The sequence below is a fragment of the Acartia tonsa genome, chromosome 3 (genome assembly GCF_053477335.1).
Source record: "Acartia tonsa isolate MP-2025a chromosome 3, ASM5347733v1, whole genome shotgun sequence".
NCBI classification, from domain to species: Eukaryota; Metazoa; Arthropoda; class Copepoda; order Calanoida; family Acartiidae; genus Acartia; species Acartia tonsa.
Genome location: NC_137262.1, coordinates 27,601,854 through 27,613,985, shown reverse-complemented (window position 1 = coordinate 27,613,985; position 12,132 = coordinate 27,601,854). Strand labels below are relative to the sequence as shown.

The window sequence follows — 12,132 nt, the reverse complement described above, 5'->3', positions numbered from 1 at the left end:
CTAACAGCAAAGTTTTTCGATTAGAGTAAGAAAAAAAAATTTATTTCTGTTAAACAAATTTAGGCTGGGAGGAGGGGTTATTCACCCTGTTATTATTTTGAACAGTGCTTTTTTTTTTGGGGGGGGGAGTTTTTTTTTCTTTTTATTTCACATAGACACATAAATCATTATGCCTCGTTTGAAATTAATGGGACAATTCTAACATACCTTAATTGTTTGTTTATAAGAGATCTCCGTCAAAATAGACGTACAGAGGAATAAACGGACGGGCCGATCCCAATATTAATATAATAAATTTAATAATGGGAGTAACTAAAGCAAATTTCGTCTTTTCAACTGAATAAATAAAAACGGATATATGCGTAGATATATATATGCATTGAATTAATCTATTATATAAAGTAGTAAGCTTTTTTGTCTTTATTAGGATCTCACTAACCACTGAATTGACATGGTTTTCATAGGTCCTGGAAAGGTTATTACTATTTTGGGGGTGTGTAACACCACCCTCCAAAATAGTAATAATCCCCCGCTCACCCCAAAAATAAATATTAGTTTAATCTTTTTAACTAAAATTAAAAATCCAAAATATCTATCCTTATAATAATTAACAGGGTGTCTGTCTGTTTGTTTGTATGTTTGTACTGAAGGATCTCGCTAATTTGCACTGAACCAGTTTGGCTCTCCTTAACAGGGTAGATTCGCATAGGTCCCAGGAAGTTTTATAACTATTTTTGGGGAGGTACCACCACCCTCCCAAGAACATAAAACTCGAATTTTTTTGAAAGACTTTTTTGAGACTTGAACGCAACATAGACATTTTATTTCTCGAAAACATTTAAACTCTCACTAGAGGCCTCTAGGGGCATAGTCGCTAGTATTACAAAATAGAACGATGTGTGTCTGTCTGTCTGTTTGTTTGTATGTACTGAACGGAATCGCTAACCGCTGAACCGATCGGGTTCTTCTTAACAGCGTAAATACTCAGAGGTTTCGGGAAGGTTTATAACTTATTTGGTCCCTAGAGATTGGTATATTGATTCCTGGGACAACAAAGAACAATATTATAAGCGAAGCAACTCTATAATCAAGTCCAAAAATGTAAGTATGTCCATAAACATTATCCTGTTTTTAAGCAGTTTTTCAACAAATTTACCTACAATTTTTATTCGACATTTATACATTTATGTTCCGATTTTTCAGTTCAGTTACTATACAAGTGTTAATGTCCGTTTGTCCTACCGTTTCAGTGCTTCGCTTTTATGGATGTTGTCATCCTTGTTGAAGTAATTTCAGTTTTTTACACAATAAAATATTACAAATGTTAGGACACCTTCTTTAAAATGGGTTTTGGGATTCAATCCACCCCTTCTCAAGTGCCCTTAGAGGCCTCTAGGAGCGAACCCGCTAGTGTTTGTATCTATAATACAAAGTCTGTCTGTCTTGTACTTAAGATCTCAGAAACCAGTGAACCAATTAGGCTCTACTCTTATACCTACTGGTCATGTGATGGTTTTAATCAATTTTATTGGGGGGGTTGGAACACTCCCAACTACCAACCACAAAAAAAATTCACACTATGCAACTCGGGAATTGGTCATCTAGGGTTTTTGCTTATTAATGAATCATGAATGATTTTCAATATCTTTACAATGTTTATAAATTGAATGATTTCGGATTTTATGATCAGTAATAATTTAATAATCGTTAATAAATATGAGTGATAAAATTGTCATCTAAACTGTTTAAACAAAAAATAGGTAAATCTCTTAACTTTGAAAATAATTTTAGATTAGTTAAAAATATTTAATAGAGTTATAGTTCAATCATAAACGCGCAGAATGGGGACTTTATTCACCCATCATGTTTTTAGTAGCGAAGCTACTGTATAATTTGAAATATCCGTCTGTCCGTCCGTCTGTCCTTCTGAAACGTTTTGGGGGAAACGTGATTTTCTCGGCTCCTTTTCAAGATAGACGCCTGAAGTTTCCAGGGGTTAAATAAGTCCCCATTCTTCATATTTTCTCCAAGTTAGTAGGTCAATTAATGGAGGTGCTATAGATCGATTTCTAGATTTTTAAGTTTTCATAATTTTCTCAACTCCTATTCAAGATACACGGCTGAAATTTTCAGGGATTAAATAATTTTAAATTCTGAATACTTCTATAAAGTTTCATTGAGATTTGCTTATTGATTGGGGTGCTAGATCAATTCCTAGTTATTTAAGTGTTCAAGGTTTTATTCAACTCATAGTCCAGATAAATGGCTGAAATTTTCAGGGATTAAATTAATTTACGTTTTACATATTTTTACAAAGTTTCTTTTTTAGATTTACTTATATGTTGTGGTGCTAGATCGATTCCTAGATTTTCACATTATAAATCATAAAAGTTTTCGTGATTTATTTTAATGTTTAATTTGTTTTACACTTCTCTATAGTTCATTGTCATTGTCCATCCATAATTTTTAAGCTTTGCTAGTCATGAATATTGTCATCCTTGTTTTTCATATCTTACACACTCAAAATAAATCTAAGGGGAAATTACCATAATATCTGAAATTGACCTTAGGTTAAAAACTTTAAATGTTTAAAAAATAGATTATCCCTATTTTAACCCACTATAACCCTTATATAAAATGTCCTAACTCTCTTTAGATTTTTTTTATTACCTTGCTTGCACGTCCTTAACACCACGAAGGTAATCAACCCATCACCCTTAGTTTAAACTTCAACTGAATATTGCTTTTAGATGTGAAATACCAAGTCTTTTTCGTGGGCGCCAATTTTAAATTTTGCTTAGTACAACTAAAGTGCACGAGATTGGTGCAGCTCTAACTAACTGCATATTTTTTAAAGTAAATGCAATTGCACATTAAATTAACTTCATTATACAGTGTAAATTGTATAAATCTCACATCATGCATAAAATTGAGAATGTTTTTATCGTCAGCAAAATTTTTTTGATGCAATGCCTTCTATGTGAAAAATTAATGATTATTTTTTATTCAGAAAAAAAATGACAAAGACATCATCAAAGCCGTCTCCAGTGAAGAATATATCTGTTTGTGGAATCAGCATGAAACCCCAAAAGAACCAAAAACCTCTGGTTAGACTGGATCAAAGCTCAAAGTCAGTTGCTTTGGTAATATTTAAATGTTGCACATATTTTTTGCTTGTTTTGTACATAATAAGTTTAATAAGAAAAAAAGCAATGGATGTAGAATACATGTGTATATTATGATAGGGGGAAAATTGTCGTCATTTATTGGTCTGTTCGTTCATCAAGTGAGAGTGGAGGTGATTGGATAAATGGGATGGATGGGATAAATCGTTATTTTAGCCCGCTGAGTGTTCGCTGATGGCTAATCACATTTCCGGTATCTTTTATATGATAATTTCCATTCATACAAAAGTAAAAATGTATAGATTTGAATTCTTAAGTTATCTATCGAATTGCATATCGACTATTCCTACAAACATTTTCTTGTTTTAAGGCTCGCAGTTTTAAGAAACGAGTTCGGAGAAAAAACTAAAATAAATTGGTAAGTTTTTAAACAAATTATTTATAAAACTTAAAAATTTTTCATTCTACTCAATATTTGATAATGATTAGGGCTATTTGGAAAACGTCTAAAAATTCAAAGTAACAGGAAAATAGGTATCAGTTAATTATTAGTAATTTATAAGAAATAGTTTTAAATACAGCATGTTGCAAGAGAAAAGAGCTTTTTTATAAACCTAATTATGCATAGAAAAAAAATTATAAACTACAAATTTCACAAAAATGGTATTTATATTTCCAAAAACTAGAGTTTATGACAGTTCTAACGGTATGCATAACACATTTCAACTATTGATACAATCCATGCAATTTGAATTTTAAAAATATGCACTTTTTTTCCACAACTTTCAAAACATAAATCATCAAAAATAAGGTCTTTGGAAAAACTGGTTTTTAAGGCATAATTTGTTGAAATAATCATTTACTAAGTATATTTGCGATTACTTTTATTTAATGAAATCTTCCAATTTTTAACATGTACAAAACGGCCTGTGGTATTGCATCAAGATCCATGACAGATCTATATAGGAAATAAACGTCTATAATCGAGCTTGAATCTTCCAACCTTATGGTGTATAAAACTCATAGTGCTCCAATAATCCCTATTAAATTCTCATTGACCAGAACGTTAAGACCCATTATTCTACTTTTAGCATCATAAATTCAGTTTTTTAATTCATGTTGCTATTTAAATAACATTGAAGTATTTGATTTCTATTCATAAAACAGAAAACTTAAATTTATAATTGAGTAAATCTAAGAAAACTTAGTTTTAAAATAAAATGATTCATGCGACACTCCCGTAATGTGGTCAGATATTAAACTAAACATTTCAACCCTTTGAGGACGATAAATTGAAATGAAGAATATTAGGATTTCAATCATTAAAATAAGATAAAATAATGGAGCAAAACGTTAAATCGTGTATTGTTACATTGGGTGTAAATATAAAACTAATAATTACTGATTAAATATATATTAAACAGATATTCTAACGTAAAATGATAAAGTCAAATCATTCTGTGTAACGTATATATGAAGAGAGAGAAAAAGAGAAGGAGCAAGAAAGATAGAAAGAGAAAGGGGGGAGACCGAGAGCAAACGGGGGAATAAGAGAGAGAGACGGGTTGGGGGGGGGGGAGTGAGAGAAAGAAAGAGAGACGGGGGGGGGGGTGTACATAATGAATCATAGGCATTCTAATTTTATTACAAGCTGAATTTGAAGAGATGATAAAATGAACATTTAATTAAAGAATAAGAATAAAATGAACATTTAATTGAAGAATAAGAGAATAAAATTTGTAAGGCATAGAGCGATAGTATTTAAAAAGAGTAATTATCTCTGTTAATTAATAACATTAACAAGGATGACAAAATCCGTAAAAGAGAAACATTAATCAATTCTACTAAAGAACATTTAGATTTCAGCAAAAATTTAAGTAAATATGTCATTTAATAGCTTAAATAAAAGTTATTTTATTTGGACATACTAACGTCATGGTGATAGGGCTATCAGAACTATTTGTTAGGGACGTACGGATGGACAGATCAACCCCCACTGTAGAAAAGTTTGGCTTTTAACAAGAAATAGATCATTAACATTATACAACCCTTTTACCCCATTTCCTTCCCTCTTACTGGATGAATTAACTGACCAATAAATGAGGTCCATACTGTCAAGCTATAAAGGGAATATTAATACAATTTTCAGCCAATGAATAGCAAATGAGAAAATTACTTTTTCCTCTAATCCTAGCCAACAGACGAATGGACGGACATTTTGAATTATAAATTAGCAATAAGCAATTATAATAACAAATGTCTATTATAATCTTGATTAAAAATTTAAGCCATCTAATTTTTAAAGCAGCTGAGAAAACAAATATTTTGAGTGAATTATAGATTAAGAAGGATAATTTCAATTCCAAAATTTTTTTCATCAGGGAAGGAGGTAACATATGACTGTAAATTACACTGTTAACCAAAGTTTAGTAACCACTTTGACTAAAAAACTTAATCAGTGTTTCGTCAGTTCTAAACAAGAAGATCCCTGAGTTTAAAAATCATCAACAAGGATGATAATATTAATAAGTAGCAAAAATCCTAATTGTAAAAGTAAAAACACAAAAGCAAAAAGAAGAAAACGCGGCATAACTGACAGATAGACGAATGATGATCAGTACAGTGGTCATACAAATCTTCACACAAAATATTAGTAGTCTATAGACAGAATAACAGACTAAGTAAGGAATAAAACTTCTAAAGTTTAAATTAATTGACTTCGCTAATAACATTTAACAGGTAAATAAGGATGAAAACATCCATAACTATAGAAGCTCTTGAACTTAAAAAAAAAAAAAAGGCAAAGCAAATAAAAGCAAAAAGGGTGCACAACATACAGACATATAAAGTAATGATGCATAGTGAATCTTTACACAAAAAAGATCTTTGATAAAAGCTGGGAAAATTATTTAAGAGCATTACCGATAGACCGACAGACAATATTATTCTTAGAGTAGAGGTGCATTGGTCAGCAAACATAAAATAAGTCTTTTGTCTAAACCCTGAAAGATCGGGCCCTCTACAAATTCTTAACTGATCGGATTTTATACCTTAATAATTGCATTAGCCTTCTACCTTTCCAGTACGGATATTTAATATTCTCAAGAGCATTACAGACCAGCGAACAACGTGAGCTGTAGGCTAGTTTTGAAATATTTCCAAATATATACAGCATTTTATATATTTTTTTTGTATAATGATTTTTAAAAAAACTCATTTCTTCTTCCTGACCACCACTTAGGATTTAAGGCTGTCAAAAACTGACTTTTTAAAAAGAGGCATATAGTTTCCACTCTTTCCACCAATTGAAACTTTTTTTGATGCTTTTTTGTCATATTTATGTTTATAGGGACTTTCAAAAAGTGTTCTCCAGGCAACAAGTTTTTGTGTGTAACACATTTTTATCTGGCAAAAAGTTTAAATTATGAGACATACTTTTTCCAGTTAGGCATAAAATAAGACATCTAAGAGGGATTTTTTTAAAACTTAAGATTTTCTACAATTAGGATTAATTCATCTGTCCGTATTTCCTATTGTTAATTTATCTCAAAAAACGTGCAGCTAGAGCTAACTACACAGTAAGAACACACTTCTTTGTATAAAAAATATTTTGCTTTATTCAAGCCTTCTCAATTCTAATTGTTTGAGAGTTTATGTTAATTTATATATGTTGGAATCAATTTTAAAAATTTATATACACGGTGTTTCAGAAAAAACTGCGTTTTCCGTTTTTCTGACACAACCAGAAGGAATACAGAAAAAACGATTATATGTCCTTATTCTCTGTAAAAAAGTACATCAAATTTATAACAGGTGTTTTTCATTATCTCTAAAAATATGGCCTCTATAATAGGTACATAGTTTCCAAAAATGCTTTATGTGAAAAATGTTGCGCAAGAAAAATTGAAATAACTCTTATATTATGTATAAAAAAATTGTAGAATTTCAATATTAATTTAGAAAAAGGTATAAGAAAAGTACCTTAATAAGTTTTAAAGGTGAAATGCCTTTTAGCTCCTCACAAAAGCATTTTTAAGAAACTGCAATTTGTCATTTTTTCACATTTCTTGATTGTGATGCATTTGCAGTAAAAGAATCTTCTTTAGTTACGTAGGTTATAGTAAAAAGAAAAAAACTCCTTTTTATTTGACAAAAAAATCTCTAAAGACAAAAAAGTTATTGAAGTTTGAATTTTTTATATATGCATATTTTTATAGAGAATATTGACATATAATTATTTTTTTTGTACTCCTAATGGTTGTTTCCCAAATTTGGAAAACATAGTTTTTTTTTAAACGCCCTGTAGTAAAAAATATCATCTGATTTTCACAAAATTTGAATATGCTATGTAAACATGTCTGATAAGCTATAAAACCATTAGAGAATAAAAATTTAAATTTTAAGAGGGGTTTATAGACACCCCTAACATCCATCTCATCCACTGTTTACAATTTTAAACTTTTGTCACAGGAGCCTTTGAATTTCCCTGTAGCTAGCTATTTTATTATATTTTTATTTGTTTATTTTCAGGGATTCTTCTCATCAGGAAAGAAAGCAACAAATATTTCAACAAAATAAGAATATAAATACTAGTTGGCATGATTCCAATCAATGCATGAAATCTAAATGTAAAAACCTAAATAAAACATGTTTAGTAAACAGTAATGACATCCTAAACACAGTAGAAAATGAAAATAACTCAAAAATGCTAAATTATGTGTTGACTCATGTTGATATCAATGAAAAAACTATGGATGGATGTCTTAACCAAATTCCTGTAACAACCAGTATTAGTCATGCTCAGATTGAAACTAATGATCAGAATTTTGATATGAGTAAGATTGAAGTAGTCCAAGTTTTGCTCTCTGGGAATCAACTGGAGGATATTAACAGTTTGAATGAAAGCAACATTTTAGACACTGATCTAACTGATATTGCAATGACTTACAAAAATGAAAATGATTTACCATTAGATCTTTCAACCAATCAAAACAATGTTAGAGAATCAATTAAAGTTAATACAAGTAAAATGCATTTTAATGTCACAATGTCAGATATAACACATCATGTAAACATAAATCAAACAAATATTAATGAAGCAGAACGTAATGATGATATAAATTCCAATTTATCATTTGTCATCAATGAAGAACAAATAACAACAGCAGATGGTTCAATTGATGTTGAGGACAAAAATAGTATCAAACTTTTAACAAAAAGCTCAAAACTTGTCAATAAATTAGTTTTTGGTAGCACTATTGTTAACACAGATGATGCTATGGTCACAGAGGATTCTCCTGATGAAGGAATTGAAATAGACAGAGAACTAGTTATAGATGAAGAATTATCTAACAATGAAAATGCTTTTGCTGAGGAAAAAGACCACAGAGAACAAAAAATCAATGTTATGAATATTCCTCATGTCTCTAGTAATGTTAGTTACAGCCAAAATATTTCTGACAGCACATCATTAAATTCTGACAGCCAGTCTATTCTGGTTTATGCCAAAAAATCAACTATTACAGATGAAAATATCTTAAATAATAGCAAAGAGGATATTGAATTAGAACATATAGGAACCTCTGTTTCTAAAGCTTACTATGCCAAGGATATTGCTTTTAAGAAATCAGTTGAAGGAAGAAATCAAAGAAAATTGATAAATGAAATATCAAAGAAAAAGCTTGTGATAGATGTGAACAAGAAACCTACTGAAGTTTCCAAAAGAGAACTAAACAGGATCCATTGTCAAGCATACAGATTAAAACAGTAAGTATTTTTGTTTCATTTGAATGGTGACACTTTAATTATAAAGGAAACAAAGTATAATTTAAGACCCTAGCAAAAATTTTGCTTAACTGTGTAAAAGATGCCTAATATTCTTAGAAATTGATATCTCAAAGATCATAGTAATTGTACAAATTTAAATACAATTCTTCAAATAAAAGTTTAATGTCATTTTGTTTTGAAAGGACATTCAGACTTTTCTGTAAGATTTATAGAGTTGCTTTAATTTTCCATATCCTATTATATAAAGTAGTAAGCTTTTTTGTCTGTAGCAAAGGATCTCACTAACCACTAAACTTCTGTACATTTAAGGTTCAAATTCTAAATGAAAATAGAGGGGTTGACTTCTACCCCCTCCCCACACACACACAGACACCACTCCATATTAAGTTCCCCTAGATTCCTCTAAAAGTGTAGCCACTAGTTTTTTTTAATTTACCTAAATTGTTCCAAAATCAATTTTTAAAGTATAATAGATAGGTCAATTAATTAGTCTATAAAAGGTTGCCCCAACAGATAAGTACAACACAAGTCATACAATGATTTACTGTTTAAATTAGAATTCACTATTTATCTATTTAGAAAACGCAAAGAGAAGGAACTAATCATGGAAAGAGAGACTCTAAAGCAGAGAAATCTTGAGCTAAAAAATACACATGAGAGAATGAAAGAAGAATTAGATAAACTCAAACTTATAGTTAGTAAAATACTTGAGAAGAAAAATGCCTAGATATTTTTTAAAAGGCCTTTGTTTCATTTTATTTTTTTCTTTAATTAGCAATAATCATGTATTTACCAAATCATGTATAACCTATCATTTCAATTTTGTGATATACATATTAGAATTAGTTAACATATTAAAATGAGTTAACCTAATGCACAGCTAAATAGTTTCAATTCCATATTTATGAGTAGTCAATGGTCTTCTGACAAACCCCAAACTGTCCAAGAATGAGCAAGACGATTCCTGTGATGTCATATAAAAAGGGAAGGGGGGAAGAAAATCTCTTCCCTTTTCTCCCATCTCTTTTGAAGATATTTTCTCCCCCCCATCCCTTTTTCTTTCCCGAAACGTATATGACGTAACTGGAATTGTCTTGCTCATTCTGGGACAGTTTGGGGTTTGTCGGTCTTCTTTTTATAAATTATAGAAATATTGTTGAATATTAATATCTTAATTTTGTTTTTGTGTGATCATTTTTACATCTGTAAGTGGATTACTGCTTCTAATGAAACTTAATTTAATAAAACTTAAATTAGTTACTTTAAAGCTGTAGTAAAAACTGAAACAAGTTATACTCTTGCTCCCTTTGCTCTTAATTTTTATTTATGTATACTTTACTCCCGTCTTCAAAAAAAGACTTTTCATTCCCAACAACACCATTTCTTCAGTATTTAACCATTGGGGTGCATTTCATGAGGGGGTAAAACAAGAGAGAAGCGGGCTTTTCCAATTTATAATTTAAGGGGCTGATAAAATCCCCATTCTCCTCCCTACTGCACGCTTATAATACTCTTTCTTTACATTTGGCAGTCATGATTGATTTCTATCTATAATACAAAGTAGCTTGATGTCTGTCCGTCTGTCCGTCTGTCCTTCTGTCCTTCTGTCTGTCTGTCTGTCTGTCCCTTAAGATCTCGGTAACCACTGAACCGATCGGATTCTACTCTTCAGGGAATATACCTACTGGTCTTGTGGTGGTTTTAGGCTATTTTCTTGGGGGGTGGGACACCCCCAACCCCCCCAAAAATAAAAAAAACCACCCCCCATTTTTTTTTTTACATTTTTTGTAAAATCTCAGTAACTGCTGATCAAATTGGGCTCTAACCTTCTGGGAATATACCTATTGGTCCTCTGGTGGTTTTAAGCTATTTTCTTGGGAGGTGGGACACCCCAACCCCCCAAAAAATAAAAAAATCCCCACTTCCAAAATTTTTTATTTTTAAAAAATTTTGTAAACAAAAACCAGTAATTGGGGTGGGCTTCGCCCCACTGCAACATGGGGCGAAGCCCCCATGAATCCCCCCCCAAAAAAAAAAAAAAAAATTTTAATTTAAATTTTTGTGTATGCGAACAACCTAGGTTTAATTTTTACGAATTTAAATTTTTTTGTACAAATGAAAATTTTTGTGCATAAACCGCACAACCTGGGTTTAATTTTACCACAGAATAATTAAACAAAGAATAATTTTTTTGAATATTTCGATTAAGGAGGGTTGACTTCCCATAACTTTATAGGGCGAAGCCCATAGAGGCTAGGGGCGAAGCCGCTAGTATGCAAATATTTCACTAATTTAAGGTTTATATAATTATCTCTTTCTCCCAGAGTTATTTCAACTCTCTATGCAATATTTCTTTTCGTGAATGGAGCGCGATAATAAAAATGTTATTAAAAAAGTTTTAAAAATTTGTAAGTTATTAATAGGATATTTATTGTATCCTATTTATTGTATGCCCACAGTTCAAAACGTATGCTAGCCAAATAAAAATAATAAAGATATAAAAAAAAGCAGAATAAGTAAATTTCAGACATTGGAAAGTTATGTTTTGATTGCAGTATGGAAAAGTCTTTTTTTTTTGGTAAAATGATTTATATGGTAAACCTTTTATTAACAGAGACAGTAATGTCCATAAGAAGCGCAGCATCTTCAAAAAAATATTGAAACAAACGCACACACAGTTTCTAGGGTTAAAATATAAAAAATATATATACTAAGAAAAAAAAGACGCACGGACTATTTGCAAACGTTTATAGAGTTTTTTTACTTTAAAAATAGTAGCTTACTGTTATATGAATCATCATGTAGAGTTTAGAATCGATAGGACAATTCTAACATATAAAAATGAGGGTGGGGTTCTAGGCTAGACTAGATCATTTAGTATATCTTTAACGGTCGGGGGGGGCGTTGATTTGAACGCCCCGAATCCGGTTTTTTCTATCTCATTTTCTGTGTGTGAAAGATAAAGATAAAGAGTTGGAATTTTTTGAATATCTCCATCCTGGCGGGCACAGGATGCCAGCAAACCTGGCAGGGTCATCCAGGTAAAGAGCAAAAATATTTTTTGACTAAAACAAAGCATTTTATCATACCGAAATACTAAAATGTCCTCTAGTAGTACATCCTTATATGAAATACAGGTGTTCAAGTCGCTTTCAGGTTCCAGGTATGATCCTGCAGGTCCTGATCCTCCAGGTCTCCAAAAATCTTTAAAAGGCTCCTG

The 12,132-nt window shown here is 30.9% G+C and overlaps 1 protein-coding gene across 2 annotated transcripts; it reads left to right on the top strand.

Moving 5' to 3' along the window:
• The first annotated feature begins 3,014 nt into the window (after positions 1-3,014).
• Positions 3,015-10,168, top strand: LOC145313794 (uncharacterized). 2 transcript variants are annotated; one of them, XM_080153408.1, is made up of 4 exons: positions 3,015-3,130; positions 3,496-3,543; positions 7,656-8,891; positions 9,492-10,168. In XM_080153408.1, the coding sequence occupies exons 1-4, from the start codon at positions 3,018-3,020 to the stop codon at positions 9,637-9,639; spliced, it is 1,545 nt and encodes a 514-aa protein (XP_080009534.1). In that variant the 5' UTR covers positions 3,015-3,017; the 3' UTR covers positions 9,640-10,168. The 2 variants fall into 2 exon arrangements, with proteins under 2 accessions (XP_080009534.1, XP_080009535.1); XM_080153409.1 differs by having other exon boundaries at positions 3,015-3,143.
• Positions 10,169-12,132: the final 1,964 nt, after the last annotated feature.